We start from the raw sequence: 25,523 nt of genomic DNA, 5'->3' as shown, positions 1-25,523 counted from the left end.
TACATTTTTGGTTGTAACATGACAAAATGTGGAAAATTTCAAGGGGTATGAATACTTTTTCAAGGCACTGTACATCTTACTATGCACAACAGTCTTTAAAGCTTAGATTTGGTGCTGGTAACCAGCAGCCAGGATCGAGATCCTTTTCTTTTTCCAATAGTTTTTATTGAGATTTTGAAAACGCAAGAATAACTTGGCAAAGTATAATGCACAAAGTACAAGAACTGTGTTTCCCCACCAGGGCTGCTGTTAGAAATCACGGGGCCCTGTACAGTCTACCTGACTGGGCCTTGGGCCTGAGGCAGACTACTGCTCCCCCTAGCCCTCAGGCAGCAAGCAGAGAAAAAGAAGGCAGCGTGGATTGGGTGCCTTGGAGAAATAAGGATGTGGCAAAGCTGCACTAACAGTGCGGGGGTGTATGTGTAAAATTTACAAAATGCAGGTGTCAAGAATATGTAGTGCACAGTGTAGGGGTCAGAACTATGTAACTTAAACAGTGTAGTTTCAGGAGTATGTACTGTACATATTGCTGGAGTCAGGAGTGTTTAATATACAGAGTGCAGAGGTCAGGAGTGGGTAATGCATGGAATGCAGGGGTATGGGATATGTAGTGTACAGAATGCAGTGGTTAGGAGGGGGTAATGGCAAAGACAGCAAATGAGGGTATACAAAAATATCTCCCCATTACGTTCAGTGGCCAAATCCATCCCACTTCACTGAATAGGGACCTGGTCTGGGCAGCTTTTTCTACATGGAGTGCAGTGCTTCTCCTGCAGGTGGTTCATCCTTGAAATGGGGGCCCGGGACCAGCTGAGCACTGCTGGTACATCTGGTTCTCACTACCTCCTGGGCACCACCGAGCTGGGCATCTAGGACTGGAGGAAACCAATAAGCTCATCCCCCACTGTGCAGCTATTTAGAAAACAAACCTGTGTTCAGTGGGAGCCGGGGGACAGTAAGCGGACTATTTCTTCATTTTGGGGTTGAGGCGGATTAATCTGCTGCAGCGCTCCTGGCCAGCCGCGGTATATTCATATTAAAGAGGCCCGGCTTCAACTGTATAGCGCAATGCGGTGGATTAATCCACCGCAACCCGAAAATTAAGAAATAGTCCGCTTACTCTCCCCCGGCCCTCACTGAATACAGGAGGCCCAGAGACATTTGTTTTCTAAACAGCTGCACAGCGGGGTATGAGCTTATTGGTGGGCAGAATTTGGGAGTGAAAAACCAATGGAAACCAAGCAAAATCCGCCCCTTTTGAGTTCCCACCACTGCGCTAACAGATACAAAAATTATTCCAGTAAAGCTGCCACTTTAAATAAATGAAATCTAAAATAGTATATTAATTTAAACTCTATTACAATAGTGCCAAAAAATTAATATTAATATGATGAATGCCTGTTAACACAGACCTACAACATAAACTAAAATTTATATCACATAAATCACCCTGTGTCAGTAGTGAAAAAATAATATAAATGTGTGAATAATAAAGTCCATAAATTTGATGCAAACGTTGATTATGTGTAGAATTCCTCTAATTATCCCCCACACACCCGAGTGTCAGTGATTCCTCTTCCGTCAGATGAAACACTCGCCAACTAGATATGCCTCGCACCCTCGTGCTCGGTAAACAGATGTGAAAAAGCCTCACAGAAAGGTTAAACAGATACTCCAAATTGCATCCGTGTAAATACAGGATTGCTCCACAGGTGCATGGTTCCACTCATGTCTCATGCTGTCAGTGGTTCTCTGATGCCAGCAAGCCAGATGAAAGTGAACACTGTAGGTGGAGCGCTAACAGAACTTCATGGGATTTGGGAGTCCCCGTCCGCTCCACCTCCGGGCCCCCCCTCCTGAGATGGCAGCTCCGGGCCCGGTACCGGAGGGCTGGTGGTCCCCCCTTATCAGCGGCCCTGTCCCCCACATTCAAAAGCCACTTGCAGTCAAAGAACACAGAAGACACTGATATTATATAGTCTCAAAAACAGAACTGCTTACGCACATAAACCATAGTACATTTAATGAGTGAGTCAACTAGGCTGAGCGAGTGGCCACAGTAACCCATCCATGTCTTAGCAATGATCAAAAGGGATTATCATTGCTAGGGATGGGAAAATCTGCTATGCGAATAAGACGCTCTTTCAATACTTTGAGAACTTAAACGATTTATAGACGAAGATAATGTGACTCAAATATGGGGGACGAGCGTCCCTCCTATGTAGATCATGGGGACAATCCACAATGTTAAGAATAGTAAGATGAAGAGAAAGGAAGAACGGAAAGAGTAAAAGAATACGTGGCATATCCACTGGCTATCCACTCCAAGAACACTGCTTTAAGAAAGGGAATTTCTCTGGGGTGTCCCGTTAAATATTTAATCCAGAGGCCCCAGCTTTTGTCCAAAGAGTTTTACTTTTTCATTTAGGATTGCTGAAAAATGCTCATTGGCCATGATCCAGGAGTTTGGCCTCAACCAAGTCGTTTGGTATTGTAGCCATCCTCCAGGACCTATACAAACGGGGCCATGGATAAATCCATGGAAAAAAAAAAAAGCTTAACTTACCACCAGCCCGCAGACAACCAAATAACCTATCTAATAGTATGCGTTTAAAAGCAGGGGTTTAGTCTGCACACATTTGCAAACGCCTCGTCATGGGACCCCGGTATCTAGTCACTAACTTATAAGTGTCCCCACAATGGAGGCACATGCATTCTGATGAATAGGTGAGAGCAGGTGGACTGAAGGGGAGCCACCCCTTCTTAAAGGTGCAGGGGCACACTAAATGCCCAGCATGTAGCACAATGGCAGCAAAGGTGTCAGTGCGTTGCCTGACCAAAAAACACGACAGTAATACAAAAAACGCCACTTGCTCACATCTATAGCTGGTCATCGCAGTAAGAAGCACTGGAAGGCTAACAGGTACAGCTATGGAAAAAAAAATTCTGCCACAAAGATCAATGTAATCAATCTTCACAGGTATCTCGGGGCACCCTCCACCGGGGGTACACAGCAACGCTTGTTGTGGGGATTTTTTCACACTTCCATGGGTGAGGGAATTGATGAAGTTCTGTATATGTATTCAAAAATGCCTCACCTTCGGGCATTGCCACTATATGTGATATTTTGTCCCCTCCTGCCCGCAGCCTCTAAAACAAAGCAGGGGACATAGGTTGCAATCTTAACTGGGGCCTTGTATCATCATATTAATACTTGATAATTCTCTTCAATTATTGAAGTATTGATGAGTGATCTTGATGCATTTTGCGCCAACGTATTCCACTCCTCTATTTTTAGCATTTAGGATTGAGATTGTGTGATGGGCTTGGAAGTGATAACTCCTTGCAATGTAGTTTCTACAAGGGTACTCTGTACATAGTGATTGTACATAATTGTAACGGCTGCCTCCAGCTGCTCCAGTTACTGGCAGTACTTTAAAATTTTATATAGTCTAATATATCTAATGTGAGGAAACCTTCTGCCAGATGTTAAGCTAAGGCACCTCTGCCATGCCTTATAGTGAACCTGTGGGACCAGGCTTTGGATTTTCAAGTATTTACATACATAACAATTTGTTTTAATTAGGTGACATTTCATGTATATTAGCAAAATAACTTCTGTGTCTGTTGTTAAGGTCTGTTCTAATGATTGTCCCTTTTGTTTCTTGCAGATGTGTACATCTTCCTCTCAGCAGTTCACCCATATGGGAAACATTACAGAGACAGCAAAGTCAGTACTCTTTCATCCTGTTTGGTTGTTTGGTGCATTTGAGTTGCATGTTACATTCCTCTCCTCCTACGGTAGTTTTTCTATCCACATCTGAAGTCTGAATTTTCTCCGCTCTGATGTTTCCTTACACTCTGCATAATGCTCTCTGTTTAACCACTTGCTGACTGGGCCTTTTCTGGAACTTTTTGTTTAAAAGTTTAAATCTCTATTTTTTGCTAGAAAATTACTACTTGTGTTTTCCGTAGTGGTCTTTCAAATTAAATTTTCTTGGAAAAAATACACTTTAATAAGTTTAAAAAAGAAAAAAAACACAATATTTACCCCAATTTTTTGTATAATATGAAAGATGTTACACCAAGTAAATAGAGACCTAACATGTCGTGCTTTAAAATTGCGCACGCTCGTGGAATGGCGACAAACTGCGGTACTTGAAAATCTCCATAGGTGACACTTTAAATTTTTTTACAGGTTACCTGTTTAGAGTTACGAATCTGGCGCTAGAATTATTGCTCTTGCTCTAACGTTTGCGGCAGTACCTCACGTGTGTGTTGTGAACACCATTTTTACATATGCTTACGCGACTTAAATATGCGCTCATTTCTGCACGCGAGCACGGAGGGATGGGGTGCTTTTAAAAAAAAAATTTATTTTTACTCTTTCTTTCTTTCTTTCTTTCTTTCTTTCCTTCCTTCCTTCCTTCCTTCCTTCCTTCCTTCCTTCCTTCCTTCCTTCCTTCCTTCCTTCCTTCCTTCCTTCCTTCCTTCCTTCCTTCCTTCCTTCCTTCCTTCCTTCCTTCCTTTTTCTTTTTCTTTTTCTTTTCACTTTTATTCCTATTACAAAGAATGTAAACATCCCTTGCAATAGAAATAAGGATGGGATCCTCTTTATTGAGAGATCTGGGGTGAAAAATGCCTCAGATCTCTAATTTTACCTTTTTAAGAGCAAAAGATTAAAAAATAAATTTACTATGGCCCGGGAACTGGAAGTGACATCAGACGTCGCTCGGGTCCTCCAAGGGCCATCTTGGCCTCGCTCTTCTCCATACCCAGCTACCGATAGCATCCGATTGGTCCCTGACTTCACGGATGGGTCAGGTAAGCCCGGGAACAACTGGGAAGCTGTGGGAGGGAGGGGCACCCCTTCCACCACTTTTAAAAGTGAACCCATGCTGGATCAAGCGGCGATTCTCCCTCTCCTTTCTTTGCTCAGTAAAAATCTGAAGACTTTTTTTTTTTTTTCTCACCAGGTATGAGAAATTAGCAGAGGAATGCATGAAGTATATAGAGATTGTGAAGCAGGCACACGTGCGTGGCTTACCAGTGCCTCGCTGTCACTATGAGGAGCGAACTGTCAGCGTTGTCAAGTAAGTAACTGTAATATATATATATATATACATCAATGTACCCAGGTGCTCTCTCTGACTCTTGTCTGCCACCTACAGGGTCTTCCCGGACCTGACCCTTTCAGACCTTGTGCTGTATGTGTCGAAAGCTGTGAATTTACCCACACCCGCCGGTAAATATTACGCACTTATACCTGCCTGTCATTTTCCTCTTCTGTATAATTTTTTTTAAGGCAATCTGTTTCTGTCTCAGGATCATCTCAGAGTGATATGGACACCTTTGTTCGATTTGAATTTGCCTATCCTAGTACGGTAAGGAGCACCAAAAGGCTAAACTATATAAAGGGGTAATTCCACCCAAAAGTGATTTCCTAACTCCTCTCACACACTGTGATCAGTATTAGTGGATCCTACTTTATTGAATTTTTCATTTGCTTTAAATTAAAGTTGTTTCCTTCAGAGGTATAAGACTCCAAGGTGGGAGAGGAGGCAAAGCTTGACAGTCTGCAAGAATAATTCAATGAGTGATGATTTTTACTAATAACTGGAATTCCATCCATCACTGAATGTCTGGGGTTTGGTGAATTAAAGAGACCATTCTGAGCAAATAGGGTCTTTTTTAAAGCCCACTACCCTATGCTCACCTTCACAGCGCTCCCCTGTGCTCTGTCCACCATGGCAGCTGCTGCTGCAAAATGCCTGTTGCTGCTCCGTTTAGGTGAGCATGTGACCTCCTCCCAAGATGCAGTGCTCGGGTCTAGCAGTCAATTGTCAGGGCGAAAAGGATCTTTTTGAAGGGAATCTATCAGGGCAGTATTACACACAGTAACATGATGGATCCCAGGCTAATGATGCTGTGAGGAGTCTGGCAATAGTGGCCTCTACTGATTAATGGGAGCTGTGGCTGCGAAGGGCAACAACTTTCTTGACCGTTTTTTCCTACCTCTTGCTTTTATTTACTTATTACATCTCTCTTGACATGTATATTTTTTTCATGTGTGTCCCTCTAACTGTATACAGCAGGGATATGCAATTAGCGGACCTCCAGCTGTTGCAAAACTACAAATCCCATCATGCCTCTGCCTCTGGGTATCATACTTGTGGCTGTCAGAGTCTTGCTATGCCTCATGGGACTTGTAGTTCTGCAACAGCTGGAGGTCCGCTAATTGCATATCCCTGGTATACAGCATGGGTGCTTAACCTGTGGTCTACCAGCTACTGCGGAACTACAAGTCTCATGAGGCATTGCAACGGTGAGAGTTACAAGCATGTTTCCCAAAAGGCAGAGGCATGATGGGACTTGTAGTTCCCCAACCGCTGGAGGGCCACAGGTTGAGCACCCATGGTATAGAGGTACTTCTCGGCTATCACTAATTGTGTCAAATAAATAAAAATGTTACCTAGTGTTTTTTTCTGATCAAAAGATTTTATTGATAGAAGATGTGTCTGCGTGGGTATATACAGGTACATCTCAAAAAATTAGAATCTCATCAAAAAGTTACCGGTAATTTATTTCAGTAATTCAATTCAATAAGTGAAACTCATATATTATATAGATTCATTACACACAGAGTGATATATTTCAAGCATTTTTCCTTTTCATTTTGATGATTTTGGCTTACAGCTAGTGAAAACCCAAAATTCAGTATTTCTGAAAATTTGAATATTGTGAAAAAGTTGAATATTGTAGACTCATGGTGTCACGCTCTAATCAGCTAATTAACTCAAAACACCTATAAAGGTTTCCTGAGCCTTTAAATGGTCTCTGTCTGGTTCAGTAGGTTACACAATTGTGGGGAAGACTGTCGACTTAACAGTTGTCCAGAAGACAGTCACTGACCACCCTCCACAAGGAGGGTAAGTCACAAAAGGTCATTGCTAAAGAAGCTGGCTGTTCAGAGTGCTGTATCCAAGTATATTAATGGAAAGTTAAGTGGAAGGAAAAAGTGTGTTAGAAAAAGGTGCAAAAAAAAAAGAAAAAGGTGCACAAGCAACAGGGATAACCGCAGTCTTGAGAGGATTGTGAAGCAAAGACCATTCAAGAATTTGGGGGAGATTCACAAGGAGTGGACTACGGCTGGTGTCAGTTCTTCAAGAGCCACACCACACACAGATGTATCCAGGACATGGGCTACAACTGTTGCATTCCTTGTGTCAAGCCACTCCTGAACCAGAGAAAACATCAGAAGCGTCTTACCTGGGCTAAGGAAAAAAAGGACTGGACTGTTGCTCGGTGGTCCAAAGTCCTCTTTTTGGATGAAAGTAAATTTTGCATTTCATTTGGAAATTAAGGTCCCAGTGTCTGGAGGAAGAGTGGAGAGGCACAGAATCCAAGTTTCATGAGGTCCAGTGTGAAGTTTCCACAGTCAGTAATGATTTGGGGAGCCATGTCATCACCTGGTGTTGGTCCACTGTGTTTTATCAAGTCCAAAGTCAGCGCAGCCCTCTACCAGGAAATTCTAGAGCACTTCATGCTTTCCTCTGCTAACCAGCTTTATGGAAATGCAGATTTCATTTTCCAGCAGGACTTGGAACCTGCCCACACTGCCAAAAGTACCAATACCTGGTTTAGTAATCATGGTATCACTGTGCTTGATTGGCCAGCAAACTCGCCTGACCTAAACCCCATAGAGAATCTGTGGGGTATTGTCAAGAGGAAGATGAGACACCAGACCCAACAATGCAGACAAGCTGAAGGCCATCAAAGCAACCTGGGCTTCCGAAATAACACCTCAGCAGTGCCACAGGCTGATCGCCTCCATGCCACGCCACATTGATGCAGTAATTCATGCAAAAGGAGCCCCAACCAAGTATTGAGTGCATACTATACTGTACATGGACATACATACATACATGGTCATACTTTTTCAGTAAGCCAACATTTCTGTATTAAAAATCCTTGTTTTTTTTATTGGTCTTATGTAATAATCCAATTTTTTGAGATACTGAATTTTGGGTTTTCACTAGCTGTAAGCCAAAATCATCAATATTAAAAGAAAGAAATGCTTGAAATATATCACTCTCTGTGTAATGAAGCTATATAATGTGTATTAGTTTCACGTTAATTGCATTGCTGAAAAAAAATTAACTTTTTGATGATATTCTAATTTTTTTGAGATGCACGTGTGTGTGTGTGTGTGTGTGTGTATATGTATATGTATATATATATATATATATATATATATATATATATATATACACATACACATAAACACTGTTAATTGCCATAAATCTGAAACAGAATGGGGGTTAGGGGGTGAGAGAAAGTAACTGTGCCAATTGTTTGGTTGAGAGGGTATAGGGTTAGGGTGGGGAAAGTTTTAGATTGAGAAGTGCTTCGCAGGGGTTTTTGGGGAAGAGTTTATTAAAGTGGAAGTAAACCCTCCTATCGTTTTCAGCCAAGGAAGGTACCATCTTGGCCTCTGTTTATACTACAACTGACATGATGCTGCACATGTGATCAGTTATGACACCAACCATTGGATGGTTTGACAGTCTGGTTGAGAGCACAACCAATGGGAGGGTTACATTCTCGGCACGTGCCGGAAATGTAACCGTTATTTGAAATGGTTAAATGGATGGATTTACTTCCGCTTTAATGAAAATGTGAAGGGTGCGGATCGCCGGATGCAAACTGGCCATGCGATCCAGATGAAGTGCGGTTCCAATATTGGTGAATGCAGAACTTTGGTGCGATGTGGTGCAATTTGAGCCCATTCAAAAAGAATGGGCTCAAATCTCACCACACTGAATCACATGTGAATTGCACAGGAATGTGTTGCGGTTCCTATGTGATTTCATATGCAGTTCATAGTGTTAGCCGAGGCTCAGTAAGCTTATATTGGATTGTCAAAATAAATGTTTGTATTGTTATTACAAAGCTGATATTCTAAAATGAAAGTGTATGTTGTGACTGTAGAAGGAGTGATTTAATTTTAGATTGTTGTTAGGTGTCTGCATCCCTGAATAAGCTCCACCTAACTGCCATTTCGATGTAAAAAGGGAGCCCTATAGTCAAGAGCACTGCTATTGGACAGGGTGCATGCAGGTGGGTGGAGCTTAGCTCAAAAGTCAACAAAGTCAGGCTCCCTGTAACACCGTGAAATTAAATCAAATGCACAAACAGGGAAAGGTTTAAATAAATTCAAATATGCAACATTTACTTACGTAACTTGTTGATGCATTGCAGGAGGAAGCCCAGCGAGATAAAACCAATGTAATAAAGGGGACCAACTCACCAGGTATGGTAAAGATGTGTTATCAGAGTGCTGATTGGTGTTCTGTAACATGACTACTTTAATGTCTCTTGTGTTATGTTCTAGTGTTTAAGGAGAAATTTAAGCTCAATATTAATCGCAATCACAGAGGGTTGAAGAGGGCGATACAGGCAAAAGGAATCAAATTTGAAATCATCCAGAAAGGGTAAAATGGGGATTAGCGCATTTGAAGCCATGTTGTGGATCTCATTCGATATTCATACATTTGTATTGTGTACTGTTGTTGAAGGGGGCTCTTTAAGTCCGATCGTATCTTGGGTTCAGCGCATCTAAAACTGGAAACTCTGGAGAGCAACTGTGAGATCCGAGATATCCTGGAGGTAAAGGGATGTTTATCCAGTGGTATCACTGCTCTTCTGCTCCCCTGTCTTTGCCATAGTGTCACTTCACCAGATACCTCAACAATCTTACAAAGGAGATCACCCAACAGACTTTGTGGAAACAGGGAAAACGTGTTGGAGGGGAGGAAAATGAAGCATGCAGAGCGGGGAAGTCAAGTTTATGGACTTCTCTCCATGGCATGCCCGTTTTCTTTTTCTCCAATCCAATGTGTTCATCCCATTTACCACAGTCTTTTCTGTAATCTCCATCTGTACCCATCTCTGCAATATCCATGTCACCCTTAACTTGTCATTTATTCCTATGCTGTAATCCTCTACATGTTCTTATCCTCTCTGCCATCCTCCTCTACACCCTGCTCTTATACTCTCTGCTCTTCTGCTCTATACCCAGATCTTCTCCTCTCTGCCATCCTCCTCTACACCCTGCTCTTATCCTCTCTGCTCTCCTCCTCTACACCCCGCTCTTATACTATCTGCTCTTTTCCTCTATACCCAGCTCTTCTCCTCTCTGCCATCCTCCTCTACACCCTGCTCTTATCCTCTCTGCTCTCCTCCTCTACACCCTGCTCTTATCTTCTCTGCTCTCTTCCTCTATACCTTGCTGTTATCCTCTCTGCCATCCTCCCTTTTACACCCTGCTCTTATTTCCTCTGCTCTCCTTCTATACACCCGGCAAACATCCTCTCCGCTCTCTTCCTCTACACCCTGCTCTTATCCTCTCTGCTCTACTCCTCTGCACCCGGCTCACATCCTCTCTCTCCTCTGCACCCGGCTCACATCCTCTCTGCTCTCCTCCTCTGCACCCGGCTCACATCCTCTCTCTCCTCTGCACCCGGCTCACATCCTCTCTCTCCTCTGCACCCGGCTCACATCCTCTCTCTCCTCTGCACCCGGCTCACATCCTCTCTCTCCTCTGCACCCGGCTCACATCCTCTCTCTCCTCTGCACCCGGCTCACATCCTCTCTCTTCTCTGCACCCGGCTCACATCCTCTCTCTCCTCTGCACCCGGCTCACATTCTCACTGCTCTCCTCCTCTGCACCTGGCTCACGTCCGCACTGCTCTCCTCCTCTGCACCCGGCTCACATCCTCTCTCTCCTCTGCACCCGGCTCACATTCTCACTGCTCTCCTCCTCTGCACCTGGCTCACGTCCTCGCTGCTCTCCTCCTCTGCACCCGGCTCACATCCTCTCCCTCCTTTGCACCCGGCTCACATCCTCTCTCTCTCCTCTGCACCCGGCTCACGTCCTCTCTGCTCTCCTCCTCTGCACCCGGCTCACGTCTTCTCTGCTCTCGTCTTCTCTGCTCTTGTCCTCTCTGCTCTCCTCCTCTGCACCCGGCTTACGTCCTCTCTACTCTCCCCCTCTGCAACCGGCTCACATCCTCTCTGCTCTTCACCTCTACATCTGGCTCACATCCTCTCTGCTCTCCTCCTCTATGCCCGGTTATATTCCTCTCTGCTCTCATCCTCTCTATTCTCTTCCCCTGTACCTTGCTCACGTCCTCTCTGCTCTCTTCCCCTGTACCTTGCTCACGTCCTCTCTGCTCTCTTCCCCTCTACCCTGCTCTCATCCTTTCTGCTCTCTTCCCCTGTACCTTGCTCACATCCTCTCTGCTCTCTTCCCCTGTACCCTGCTCACATCCTCTCTGCTCTCTTCCCCTGTACCCTGCTCACATCCTCTCTGCTCTCTTCCCCTGTACCCTGCTCACATCCTCTCTGCTCTCTTCCCCTGTACCCTGCTCACATCCTCTCTGCTCTCTTCCCCTGTACCCTGCTCACGTCCTCTTTGCTCTCTTCCCCTGTACCCTGCTCACGTCCTCTTTGCTCTCTTCCCCTGTACCCTGCTCACGTCCTCTCTGCTCTCTTCCCCTGTACCCTGCTCACGTCCTCTCTGCTCTCTTCCCCTGTACCCTGCTCACGTCCTCTCTGCTCTCTTCCCCTGTACCCTGCTCACGTCCTCTCTGCTCTCTTCCCCTGTACCCTGCTCACGTCCTCTCTGCTCTCTTCCCCTGTACCCTGCTCACGTCCTCTCTGCTCTCTTCCCCTGTACCCTGCTCACGTCCTCTCTTCCCCTGTACCCTGCTCACGTCCTCTCTGCTCTCTTCCCCTGTACCCTGCTCACATCCTCTCTGCTCTCTTCCCCTGTACCCTGCTCTCATCCTCTCTTCCCCTGTACCCTGCTCACGTCCTCTCTGCTCTCTTCCCCTGTACCCTGCTCACGTCCTCTCTGCTCTCTTCCCCTGTACCCTGCTCACGTCCTCTCTGCTCTCCTCTCCTCCCCTACACCCTGCTCACGTCCTCTCTGCTCTCCTCTCCTCCCCTACACCCTGCTCACGTCCTCTCTGCTCTCCTCCCCTATATCTTGCTCTTATCCTCTTTCCTTCTCCATACCCTTCTCTTTCTTTCTCGAACATCACGGGACACAGAGCCACAGTAATTACTGATGGGTTATATAGGTATCACTGGTGATTGGACACTGGCACACCCTATCAGGAAGTTCAACCCCCTATATAATCCCTCCCCCTTGCAGGGATACCTCAGTTTTTACGCCAGTGTAAGGTGGGACACAGGCATTCTCCTAGGCAGCATTTACTGAAGTAACACCAGACTGAGCATTGGGTAGCAAGGCTTTTAGCCAGACTACATAGCTCAGCGGGCAGTGTTCATTTGTATACCTCACACCTTGTTGCTTTGCACTATGGGTAGAAGAGGTTCAAGCACCCCAGGAACCAGAGACACTAGGGGATCTCGTTCAGGTTCTGAGGGCCCCCTGTCGGCAGCATCCTCCCCCCCTAAAGATGGGCCAGGGACGGCTAGCCAGGGAGAGCCATCGGGGTCAGGGGCTACACCTGCTTCTGGCACTTCAGCCCCTGTATATATTACACAAGAGGTTTTTTCCTCAACCATTAATGGTCTAGAGGAAAGATTAATGGCCGTGATTACGTCTTCACTCAGTGGAAGAAAACGCACTAGGCTTTCCTCTGTTCCCCAAGACCCTCAGACAGAGGAGCTCTGGGATAAAGGAGATGACTCCCTTTCAGAGGATCGGGATGGGATGGATGATTCCTCTTCGGAGGATTCAGGTGGAGAGGGACCCTCTGCGACTTCCCAAGAGGAGAAAGTCTTAGTGCAGATCCTCACTGGATTGGTCCGCTCCACATTTAAGTTGCCCATACCTGAAACTGCTAAAGAATCCTCTTCTGCTTTGGGGTCACTGAAACCTTTCCAAGCAGCACATGCTTTTCCTGTTCATACTTGAAAAGCTTATTTATTCTGAGTGGGATCACCCAGACAAACGTTTTTTTCCGCCGAGAAAGTTTTCAACACTTTATCCGATGGAAGAAAAGTTTATTAAAATGTGGGGAATACCGGCTATTGATGCCGCCATTTCCTCCGTAAATAATAGCCTGACTTGTCCTGTAGACAATGCTCAGATGCTCAGGGATCCTGTAGATAAAAGGATGGAATCCCTATTGAAGGATGTTTTCTCCTTAGCAGGATCAGTGGCCCAACCTGCAGTAGCAGCGATTGGAGTCTGTCAATACTTAAGAGACCATGTTAAGCAGGTCATCAAAGTATTACCTGAACAGCAGGCCCAGGGGTTTGCTAACCTTCCAGCGGCCTTATGCTTTGTGGTTGACGCCATTAGAGATTCTATCGTGCAAACCTCCCGTCTTTCACTGGGGTTGGTGCATATACGTAGAATCCTATGGTTGAAAAATTGGTCAGCCGAAGCACCATGTAAGAAGCTACTGGCTGGGTTTCCATTTCGTGGTGCAAGGTTGTTTGGAGAGGACTTGGATAACTATATCAAGAGAATCTCTTGTGGGAAAAGCACTCTCTTACCTGTCAAGAAGAAGAGTAAGCGTCCCTCTTTCAAACGGACTCTTTCCCCAGCGCCGGGGGCTTCAGCCTCCAGGCAGTCTCGACGGCCGCCTCCATCGGGGTCCAGAGACAAGAGTCAACCCCAGGGACAAAAGAAGTCCTGGGGAAAGAAGCCTACTAGGCAAAACACTAAGACCTCTGCATGAGGAGGCGCCCCCGCTCACTCGAGTGGGGGGAAGACTGCGACAGTTCTCAGAGCTCTGGCACGAGGACTTCCAGGACAGATGGGTAGTCTCCACGGTAACCTTAGGGTACAAGCTGGAGTTTCAGGAATTCCCTTCTCCTCGGTTCCTCAGATCAAATGTTCCCAGAGACCCAGAGAAGAAGCAGTCGCTCCTTCTAGCGTTAGAGCGACTTTTGTCGCAGGAGGTCATTATGATAGTTCCCGCAAAGGACCAGGGATTGGGCTTCTATTCCAACCTTTTTACGGTCCAAAAGCCAAATGGGGATGTCAGGCCCATTTTGGACTTAAGGGATCTGAACCGATTTCTAAGGATTCAATCCTTCCGCATGGAATCAATTCGAACAGTAGTTCCCACCCTGCAGGGAGGAGAATTTCTGGCATCAATAGACATCAGAGATGCATATCTGCATGTGCCCATTTTTCCTGCTCATCAGAAGTTTCTGCGCTTCGAGGTAGGAGGGCGCCATTTCCAGTTTGTGGCTCTGCCTTTTGGGATAGCCACTGCACCTCGAGTGTTCACAAAGATCTTGGCTCCTCCTCTGGCCAGATTAAGGGCTCAGGGTATAGCTGTCATAGCATACCTAGACGACCTGCTCTTGATAGACCGGTCGGTAGCCTCTTTGAATGGAAACTTGAGGACCACGGTCAGGTATCTAGAACACCTGGGTTGGATCCTCAACTTAGAAAAGTCTTTCCTAAAACCAGTAAGAAGACTGGAGTATTTAGGTCTGATTATAGATACAAGCCAGGAGAAAATATTTCTACCCCAGGCAAAGATCACTGCTTTGAGAGAGCTGATTCTGACAGTAAGGACCAAGAAGGGTCCCTCAGTCCGCCTTTGTATGAGGCTACTAGGGAAGATGGTGTCTTCATTCGAAGCAGTTCCCTATGCTCAGTTTCACTCAAGAATGCTGCAACACAGTATTCTGCCGACCTGGAACAAGAAGGTTCAGGCATTAGACTTTCCGATGCACCTGTCGCATGCGGTGCGTCAGAGCCTCAATTGGTGGCTCATACCCGAAAACCTGCAGAAGGGGAAATCCTTTCTACCGGTTACCTGGACGGTGGTAACAACAGATGCCAGTCTGTCAGGTTGGGGAGCAGTTCTGGAACAGGCTGCGGTCCAAGGGGTATGGTCCAAGACAGAGAGGACCTTACCCATCAACATTCTGGAGATCCGGGCGATACATCTAGCTCTAAAAGCCTGGACTATCAGGCTACAGGGTTGTCCGGTCAGGATCCAGTCCGACAATGCCACAGCAGTGGCTTATGTCAATCATCAGGGAGGCACCCGGAGCCGAGCTGCTCAAAAAGAGGTGAATCAGATCTTAGTCTGGGCAGAGATGCATGTGCCATGCATATCGGCAGTTTTCATCCCGGGAATAGAGAATTGGCAGGCGGACTATCTAAGTCGCCAGCAGTTACTTCCAGGGGAATGGTCTCTGCATCCCGACGTCTTTTGGGCCATATGCCAAAGATGGGGGGTTCCAGATGTAGATCTCTTTGCATCCCGATTCAACAAAAAGATAGACAGATTTGTGGCAAGGACAAAAGATCCTCTTGCATGTGGGACGGATGCGTTGGTGATTCCGTGGCATCGGTTCTCACTGATTTACGCATTCCCGCCTTTTCTGCTACTACCACGACTCCTTCGCAGGATCAGGCAGGAAAGGAAGTCGGTACTTCTGGTGGCCCCCGCTTGGCCCAGAAGGACTTGGTATGCAGAAATAGTAAGGATGACGGTGGGTTCCCCGTGGACCCTACCGGTACGCCCAGACCTGTTATCTCAGGGTCCAGTGTTCCATCCTGCCTTACAAACGCTAAATTTGACGGTTTGGCTATTGAGACCCACGTTCTGAAGAGTCGTGGGCTCTCAGGTCCTGTCATATCTACCTTGATTAATGCAAGGAAGCCAGCTTCCAGGATGATTTATCATAGAGTCTGGAAGGCTTATATAACCTGGTGTGAATCCAGAGGTTGGAATCCCAGGAAATACGTCATAGGTAGAATCCTTGATTTTCTACAGATGGGATTAGAGATGAAGCTGGCCTTGAGTACCATCAAGGGCCAGGTTTCTGCTTTATCAGTATTATTTCAGCGGCCACTTGCTTCGCATTCTTTGGTCCGAAACTTTATGCAGGGGGTGATGCGTCTTAATCCTCCGGTTAAAGCGCCCCTAAACCCCTGGGACTTGAATTTGGTCCTGGCTGTGTTACAGAAACAGCCTTTTGAACAAATAAGTCAGATTCCTTTGGTCTTGTTGACAAGGAAATTAATTTTTCTGGTGGCCATCTCTTCTGCTAGAAGAGTATCAGAATTAGCAGCTCTTACCTGTAAGGAGCCTTATTTGATTATACACAAGGATAGAGTGGTACTACGCCCTCATCCTAGTTTTTTACCGAAGGTGGTTTCTGATTTTCATTTAAACCAAGACATTGTTCTACCTTCCTTTTTTCCAGATCCCTGTTCTCCGGAAGAGAGATCTCTACATTCGTTGGATGTAGTAAGAGCAGTTAAGGCCTATCTAGGGGCAACTGCTCATATCCGCAAGACGGATGTTTTGTTTGTGCTGCCAGAGGGTCCCAATAGAGGACAGGCAGTGTCAAAAGCTACCATTTCTAAATGGATTCGACAGTTGATCATTCAAGCTTATGGTTTGAAACAGAAGATTCCTCCGTTTCAGATCAGGGCACATTCCACAAGGGCTATTGGTGCTTCTTGGGCAGTGCATCACCGGGCCTCTATGGCTCAAATCTGCAAGGCCGCAACCTGGTCTTCAGTTCATACATTCACCAGATTCTATCAGGTGGATGTGAGAAGGCATGAGGATATCGCCTTTGGGCGTAGTGTGCTGCAGGCAGCGGTACAGGGTCCTCAGGTCTGATTGCACCCTACTTGGTCGTGGTTCCCCCCCCTCAGGTAGCATTGCTCTGGGACATCCCATCAGTAATTACTGTGGCTCTGTGTCCCGTGATGTTCGAGAAAGAAAATAGGATTTTTAAAACAGCTTACCTTTAAAATCCTTTTCTTTCGAAGGACATCACGGGACACAGAGGTCCCGCCCCTCTTCTAATACACTATATTGCTTGGCTACAAAACTGAGGTATCCCTGCAAGGGGGAGGGATTATATAGGGGGTTGAACTTCCTGATAGGGTGTGCCAGTGTCCAATCACCAGTGATACCTATATAACCCATCAGTAATTACTGTGGCTCTGTGTCCCGTGATGTCCTTCGAAAGAAAAGGATTTTACAGGTAAGCTGTTTTAAAAATCCTATTTTTCCTCCCTCCAATATCTGCTCTGCTTTCTTCCAGGACTCTTTCATTCTCTACTCTGCTCTTGTTTTCCCTATACCTTGCTTTTATCCCTTCTGCTCCATCTGCTCTGCTTCCTTCCTCTAAACCCTGCACTTCACTGTGCTTTCCTTTTCCTCTAAGCCCTGCTCTCTGATTCTCTGCTTTCTCCATGTACAATGTCCTTTCATCCTCTATTTACCTTCTTCTTCTACTCCCTGCTCTTATGCCCTCTGCTTTATCTGCTCTACTTTCCTCCTGTGCCCATTGCTTTTATACACTCCTCTCCATCTGCTGTGTTCTTTTGTCTTACATCCTGCTTCCATCCTCTATGCTCCATATGCTTTGCTCTCCTTCTGTACGTGCTTATCTCTGCTTTCCTTACTGTACATTCTGCTGTTATGGTGTATGTTTTCCTTTACATCCTGTTCAAATGTCTACTCTCCTCCTATAAACTCTGCTTTTATAGTCTGTGCTGTCCTTCTTCTATATACCTTACTGTCATCCTATCTGCTCTGTTCTCCACCTTTCTTGTCTTCCTGTACACCCTGCTCTCATTCTCTCTGCTCCACTGAGCTCTGTTCTGCTTCTCTACACCTCGCTGACCTTTCTTCTTCTGTCTCCATCAGCCCTCCATTTACCATCTTCCTCTACCCTCTGCTCTGTCTGCTTTACTTTCCTTTTTCAACTATGCTTTTTTTTTGCTTCCACTCTTCATTTTTTTTCCCCCTATTTTTATATGGTCTGCTCGATCATTGTCACAGCTTGGCAGCATTATTTTTATGTTTGTCTCTTTTTTTGCATTGTTTTCCTAGGTGATGGATGGCCGCAAACCTACTGGGGGAAAACTGGAAGTGTTGGCCCAAATTCGTGAACCCCTCACATCTCAACAGCTCAGCAGCACCACCGAGAAATGGCTGGTTGTAGAGCCCATCTCTCTTCCTCCAGTAATAATCTTTAAAGTATTTTAATACCACATGACCATTTTAACATGCACGATATCCTTAAATTCCCCAGAAATGCTAACCATGATTATGAAAATAAGGATCGATACTGATATGAAGAGTTTGAGCGTTGACTTCTTCGTTGTTAAATCCAGTTGTTAGTGAGTTGCCCATAGTAGAAATGGGCAACTCATAAATAGAACTTCATACATTTAGGCCAAAATGCAAAGAAAATCCCAACAAGTGTATATTAATTGGTTTGTGTGAAAGTTATAGAGTCTAAAAAATATGGTATATATACTGGAACTTTCGCAACTGTAGATGCTAAACTCGTAATGGTGGTGATCAGCGGCTTATAGTGAGACTGTGATAGTGTGGCCGGCAATCTGGTGCTAACAGACCCTCTCTGGGAGGTACACTGTCAATAGTGACACTAATACAGTGATCAATGATAATACTATACACTGTGACACTGGCTTTGGAAGGGGTTAACATCTAGGAAGGGGGTTAACTGTGTGTCTAACATTGTGTAATATGTGCTGCTTTTACTAACAGATCTGGCTGTTTTTTCTCCCTGCTTTGCAGGGAGAAGAAACAGCCAATTGCTGCTCTGTGTACAGAGTCCTGTGTTGTTTGTACACACAGGACTCTGTGCTGTGATTGGACCCAGCCGTTTAGCAAGTCTCAGTCATAAATCACTAGCTGGGATTTGCTGACAAAATCCCGCTGTATCCAACCACAATGTGGGTCAGCAGGCTCCCAACATTTGGGTTACTGAGCCTACAGCTGCCGCTTGGCCACACTACATCTACTGTGACCGAGTGACATGTAGTTTAAAAAAAAAAGCTGGAATTGAGCTTTAGGAAAATCATCTGCTTGAAGTGAAAAAAATGAAAATTGGCCCTACAGAAACTCAAAAAAGGTGCTATAAGGTGGTATAATTATAAAATAACAAAATGCAAAATGACAGAGGGGACTAATGGCTAACAGTCCTCTTCTTTTGCTCTGTTTCTAAATTGCAATTTTCTTTTCAGGCGACTGTTCCAAAACCCAAACAGCCAACACCGAATAAGTCTGGAGGCAGTAATTCTGTTTCCAAGTAAGATTATTATTATTATTATTATTATTATTATTATTATTATTATTATTGTAGCAAAGTCTCTAGCCCCCTCCAATCTGATGGCCCTGAAGGTTCTCAAAGATAGCTGACATCCTTCTGTATGTGGTGGGTGCAAAGTGGATAAAGTTATTGGGCGCCAGACACTTCTTGGATGTAAATGAGGTTTTATTTCTCTTAACAGTCCTTTTTATATTTTGAGGGGGAAAGAGGGTTAGGGCCAGGACACCCTTAAGCAGTTGCAATTTCAATTGGCAGACTCCGAGACTTCAATAGGAGGACAGCCATACAGGGAAAGGCCCCCAGGAAGGAGCCACATCTGCACATGCAGGATTGCTGTCTCATATGGCAACGGTTTTAAACAGTTCCTAACACAAATCGTGTTAACAGTCCTCTTTGCTTCACTACAACTTCTCCTTGTAGTTCTTCAGCCCCTTGAGCTCCTGGTCTCTCACTGGACCCTCTGATTCACTGACTCTGAATCCCCAGAGCTCCTCAAAGCTTTGCGGTGGTATCTCACTCAAGCACCACCCACGCTTCCCTGCTGGGTCCCTAGAAAGTAAAAGGTACAGTTTATGAGTTGAAGGCTGGTTAGGCCTCTCTGAAGTGATGAGCTTTCAGGGATCACCTAAAGGTGGATGGAGTATGAGATAGACAAATTGGGGTAGGGAGTCTGAGGATTTGGTAGGCTCTGGAGAAGTCCTGGAGGTGAGTATGGGAGGAGGTGACAAGGAAGCTAGAGAGCAAGAGGTCTTGGTACGAAGAGAACGGTTTGGTTGGTATTTTGAGTTGTGGATGGCTTTGTAGGTGGTTGTTAGTATTTTGAATTTTATTCATTGGGTGAGCGCTCAAGAAAATGTTCTAGCAAAATTAGTTGTAGGCACTATTACAGCTTGTTTATTATTAAGAGGAAAAGGAAAAAATTAACTGCGCTTCAAATACGTGTAAATTATAAGCTGCGATGTCCTAAATGTGACACAACACACAAAGTAAATGAGAGAAATGGGTGACTTGCGCTGAACAAATTGGTATATGTGTGACCGAAGAGTGCCACAACCTAAAAAAACAAAATGCAACAAATATATATAAATACGTGTGGTGTAACACACTGAATGAAATTGGGGGAATACAAACACCCCCTTAGTGGGTACATATACAATCTATGCAAAAATACATCGCAATTGGTGCATGATATTTTATCCTGCTGAGGGCTGAGTCCTTCACCGTGGACCCATACATCTCCACCATAGTCCCTGAGGTCTCGCTCCAGTTTCCATCTCTGCTCCTGGGAGTTCCGGACTAGCAGGATCTCACAGCCCATTTAGACCCTCTGTAATGGGGGGCCATGGGGTTCTGGTAAGCGGCCAGGCTCTTTATTTTTGGTGGTGGACCCACACAACTAGGATTCTATACAATTGAATAACCCAGGATTGTCAGTCACCTTTTGGGGTTTCTTTACACGGACTATTCCCTTTTATTATTTCACATTCTTATTTGTAATTTTGTACATTTCACTGACTTATTTTTTTTAAATATCATGCACCAATTGCGATGTATTTTTGCATAGATTGTATATGTACCCACTAAGGGGGTGTGTGTATTCCCCCAATTTCATTTAGTGTGTTACACCACACGTATTTATATATATATTTGTTGCATTTTGTTTTTTTAGGATGTGGCACTCTTCAGTCACACATATACCAATTTGTTCAGCGCGAGTCACCCATTTCTCTTGTTTATTATTAACCGTCAGGCAAGTGTACAGTAATTTTCAATATTAGAAGCTGTGCCTGCTTATGAATTCTCAGCATGTCATAGCTAAGCCAGTCTGAGCCATGATAAAGAGAAAAACATGTTCTGCTATGATTTAGCTCCCAACATGTGAGTCACATGTGGCCTACCGTGTGTTAGAGTGTCAGCGGGATGCCGAGTGTTGGGTGCACTCTGTGTTCCACACTTGGTACTGAAATGAATCAAATATTATCAAGCAGAGCATTCTCCGCATGACAGTAGAAGTATAATTCTGGCTCCACGTGAGAGCGGCCAGGAGCATGTGATGTATTAAGGGGGGTTAGCCTTGCTGTCCCACTGACTATTAATGTGTGTGGGGGGGGGGGGGGTTAACAGCACTTCTATTGACCATAAATGTTGAGGGGGTTTTAAAAGCAATGCTACTGACCACCAATGTAAGGGTTATTACTGTTGTCATTGACACCATAGTTGGGGGATAATAGTGTGGCAACGGACACCAAGCTGAGGGTTCTGATTGTGGTCACTGATACCAAACCAAAGCCGCTCCCCGCCCCTCCACAGCTCAGCGCTCCAGTGAGCATGGAGGAGCAGAGCAGGAGAGATGCTGATTGACAGTCAGCAGCTCTTTGCTCGGGGAGGTGAGAGAACCGAACCATCAGCGATGTTCGATCGCTCGGTTCTCAGTGCAGAGACGGCGGGGGACAGATGCAGCATCCACCTAGACAAGTATGATTATGGGGGGAAAAAAATTCCCATACTTATCTTTTTTGCTCCGTACAAATGATCAGAATATCGTACAAAAAAAATATTTTGAAGCAATCATACGATAATCTGATCGTTGGTACACAGCTGTCGTCCGAAATTTTCCAAAGGGACAAACCAGAAACTTTTTTTTTTCTCGTACGATACCAGATCGTACGATTTTCATTTAATCATAACAGTATTCATCCAAAAATACATTACATCACTTCAGAATTTTTATTCTGTCGTATGAGAATTTTCATACTTTTGTATCCTATTCGTTTTCGATATGAGACTAGCATGCAAAAAAAAAAATGGACGATTATTCGTCCAATAATCTCATCGTGTGTACTAGGCTTTAGACAGGAGTTTTTTTTATACATTCATATGAAGGGATTATCCGTCTTGGCTTAACATTCTCTCTAATAAAAAGTTACTTAACATTTTGTGATCTATTTTACAGTTCTAGATTAAAAACAAGTAAGTGGACCTTGCATTTTAGTGCAAGATCCCCCTTGACTGGAGTTATGCGCCCTACCCAGGGTACCTCTGTAGTGCTATTATACACCCTGTACTAGTGTGCCAACGCTGCTCCTCAAGGAATAAAGTATAGTCAGTGAGTATCAGTCTAGGGCAGGGAGTGGGTTACTGGCAGGATCACCTGTAAAAATAAAGGGCAAAAAGTCCTGAAAAAAAAATAAAACTTTCACATTAAAGTGATACTAAAGTATTTTGTTTAAAAATAGCGAAAATTTTATACTTTCCTGCCCTGTGCAGTTGGTTTTGCACAGAGCAGCCCGGATCCTCCTCTTCTCAGGTCCCTCTCTGGCACTCCTGGGCCCTCCCTCCTGCCAAGTGCCCCCACAGCAAGCAGCTTGCTATGGGGCACCTGAGCCGAGCCGCTGCTCTGTGTGTCCATTCAGACATGGAGCCACGACTTGGCCCCGCCCCTCTCTCTCCTTATTGGCTCACTAACTTTGACAGCAGCAGGAGCCAGTGCTGTGTCTCAGCCAATCAGGAGGGAGAGTCCCGGACAGCCAAGTCTCTTGTACAACATCGCTGGATTGTGATGGGGCACAGGTAAGTATATAAGGGGGTCTGAGGGAGCTGCTGCACACGTTTTTTTAATCTTGATGCATAGAATGTATTAGGATAAAACACCTTTTTGCCTTTAGGACTGGTGAGCTGCAATATATAATTTTTTTGTTTTATGATTAGATGTGCTTTAACTTGTCAAAAAAATGCTTTGGTTCTGTTTCAGTGCTCCAACTCTGCACAGCTTGAGCGTGTTAGCTTATGAGAAAGAGAAACTGGAGAAGAAGGTAAGTGTGATGTTTGTATTTTTCTTTCTGAGTGATCCTTAGCAAAAGTTAAGGAGAGAGAGCTCTGCCAAGATTCTCAGTCACTTCATTTCCCAGGAAGGGAGCAACTGCTCTTTTATACACAGAAGTACCGGGTGTAAAGTAGAAACAGCTGTGTAGGAGACTTAAAACTGGGTGAGGAAAAGCCAAACTCTGCTACTAAGGTGAAGGTGTGGAAGACTGTTTCGTGTCACAGGTCATACACCATGGCAAGACTGAGCACAGCCACAAGACACAAGGTAGTTATAGTGCATCAGCAACATTTCCCAGGGAAAGATTTCAAAGCAGACTGGGGTTCCACTTATGCTGCCCTTGCACAGGAGATGTCCATCAACTAATGCATTCAAAAACAATCTATGGGGCCTGGTCAGCACCATTTCAGCTGAACATTAATCAGATGAGTTAAAGGCCAAGGGCCCTTTCACACAGATATTCCGTTTGGGTCCACCTGTCCGTTTTTCAGACGGACCCGATTGGAACCTCTATTCTCCTGTGTTCGTTTACACCTACTTACATCCAATATGCCTACCAATATGTTCCACAGAAAACAAATGGACAGGGGATCCGATCCCCTTCCATCATTTGCATCAGATGGTGTAAACGGACAGGTGGAACGTTTACATCCCACCACCCATAATGTAGAACGGCTGTGTTCGCTCTACATAAGCGGAGCGGACACAAACCTGTCATCTGTGTGCTCAGCGGTGATCAGCGAAAAGATCCCTTGCTGAGCAATCGGATCGCAGGCGGAGTCTGCCCCATGTGAAAGGACCCTGAGTTCACCTTTAGGAGCATGTTCTATGTTACATCCATATTTTAGGATGCAACATGATCCTATCCACCCACCTTCCACCGCCAGCGTTCCCCGCTCTGTAACAGCGGACAGGGGATCTTTTCCCCACACCTGCTGTCACAATTTTAAAACAGCGTGGTCATGCGTGGCACCTTCCACACGATCGCGTCCTTGTTTCACAGTTTCCTCTGAATGAATAGACTACAAGTACCATCAGCCATTGTGGCAGATGACCTGTAGTTCTCAATGAACTGCAAGAGTGCTGGTGACCGTCCTTGTAGTCCATTGATCTTCCTGCTATTCAATAACTGCCTGCCTGTATCGGAGTGTACTGACAGTCTGCAGGATCCTGGCATTTCATCCGAGATATGCTGTTTGTGGGCGCAATGCATTACAGCAGTGGTCTCCAAACTGCAGCCCTGGGGCCGGATGTGGCCCTTTGCTTGCTTTTATCTTGCCCTTGAGGGACTATTTCATTCACTGACACCAACAATAGGGCACAATTCCTCGCAATGACATCAACGATGGGGCCCAATGACACCAATGATAGGGCACAATTCCTCTAAATGATACAAATGATGGGGCACAATTCCTCCCCATGACATCAATGATGGGGCCAGTGGTGGCTGGTGCTCAATATTTGGCAAGCAAACCCCTCCTTGCCCTCCTCCCTCACACATACCGCCCCCCACCCCTGCACAGGCTGGCCTTGGTACTCACACTGCACCCCGCACTGGCAATCTCGTCTGCTCCTGGCCCAGGCATCCATTGCTTCTCCTCCCGGCCGAACAGGAAGTGGGTCCTGAGACCCGATTGGCCAGGAAGTCTTAGGACTCCAGGTCAATCAGGTCTCAGGACCCACTTCCTGATTGGCCGGGAGGAGAAACGGGAAGACATTAGTGAATATTAATTCGCTAATGTCACTCAACTGGGTGGGCTCAGGGCGCAGTGCTCTGCAACCCAAGCCCATCTTTTTTTGAAGCCAATTAGAGCCTTAGGCTCTAATCGCCTGCTTCAAAAAAAAACAAAAAACATTGAAATCCATGCATCCGGCACCCTGCATGTAGATTAGGGGCCAGGCGCATGGATTAGGGGGGTGGCGCCCCTAATGGACGGGCCACCACTGGATGGGGCACAATTCCTATCAATGAGATGATGCTGGAACATCTTCTATTCCCGATGGCCACAGTCCGGCCCCCCTAAAGTCTGAAGGACAGTAACCTGGCCCTTTATTTAGAAAGTTTGGAGACCCCTGCTTTACAGGATACAGTATAAAAGAATTAAAAAAAATATATATCTGCAGAAAGATGAGCATTGTCAAGGGTGAACTTATACTAACTAAATTAGGGGTGATCACTAATTCCCTGGATAAGCAGCCCTGGGCTCATTGCTCCTACCACCCTTCCACTGATGCAAATAGCAGCATTCCTGTTTAGCAATCTTTGCCCTTGCAGGTGACATCCTAGGACCTAGGCCTATGGGTACTTTATACATTTTTTTTACTTCTTCTTTCAGATTCAAGGCTACCGGCAGCAGCAGCGGCCTCCCCCTGAAGACTTGGTGGCTCTCCTTAATGATGTTGGTCAGAGGGGTCAGCAGCAGATACTGCAGATGCGTAAGGGAGGACCTCCACTTCAGGCTGGTGAGGGCCTAAATTCTTATCTTAGCTGAGGAGGCTCAGGAGCTCTGCCTCCCCTTACGTTTACTTGCTGCATACTTTTTGCAAGTCATTGACTCGGAGTAATAAATCGATTGGATCAGAA

At 45.4% G+C, this 25,523-nt stretch overlaps 1 protein-coding gene across 2 annotated transcripts in view; it reads left to right on the top strand.

Moving 5' to 3' along the window:
- Nucleotides 1–25,523, top strand: part of CC2D1A (coiled-coil and C2 domain containing 1A) — a 113,781-nt gene that overhangs the window by 68,369 nt on the left and 19,889 nt on the right. For both annotated transcript variants that reach the window (XM_073622763.1, XM_073622762.1), the window contains exons 16-26: nucleotides 3,672–3,730; nucleotides 4,977–5,093; nucleotides 5,172–5,245; nucleotides 5,326–5,384; nucleotides 9,262–9,313; nucleotides 9,395–9,494; nucleotides 9,579–9,669; nucleotides 17,868–17,999; nucleotides 19,031–19,095; nucleotides 22,868–22,928; nucleotides 25,276–25,402. In XM_073622763.1, coding sequence (XP_073478864.1) covers nucleotides 3,672–3,730; nucleotides 4,977–5,093; nucleotides 5,172–5,245; nucleotides 5,326–5,384; nucleotides 9,262–9,313; nucleotides 9,395–9,494; nucleotides 9,579–9,669; nucleotides 17,868–17,999; nucleotides 19,031–19,095; nucleotides 22,868–22,928; nucleotides 25,276–25,402 — 937 coding nt within the window. The remainder of the gene's footprint in view (nucleotides 1–3,671; nucleotides 3,731–4,976; nucleotides 5,094–5,171; nucleotides 5,246–5,325; nucleotides 5,385–9,261; nucleotides 9,314–9,394; nucleotides 9,495–9,578; nucleotides 9,670–17,867; nucleotides 18,000–19,030; nucleotides 19,096–22,867; nucleotides 22,929–25,275; nucleotides 25,403–25,523) is intronic.

This window comes from Aquarana catesbeiana, linkage group LG03, assembly GCF_042186555.1.
Source record: "Aquarana catesbeiana isolate 2022-GZ linkage group LG03, ASM4218655v1, whole genome shotgun sequence".
Lineage (NCBI taxonomy): Eukaryota > Metazoa > Chordata > Amphibia > Anura > Ranidae > Aquarana > Aquarana catesbeiana.
This window is presented reverse-complemented; position numbering and strand designations above follow the sequence as displayed.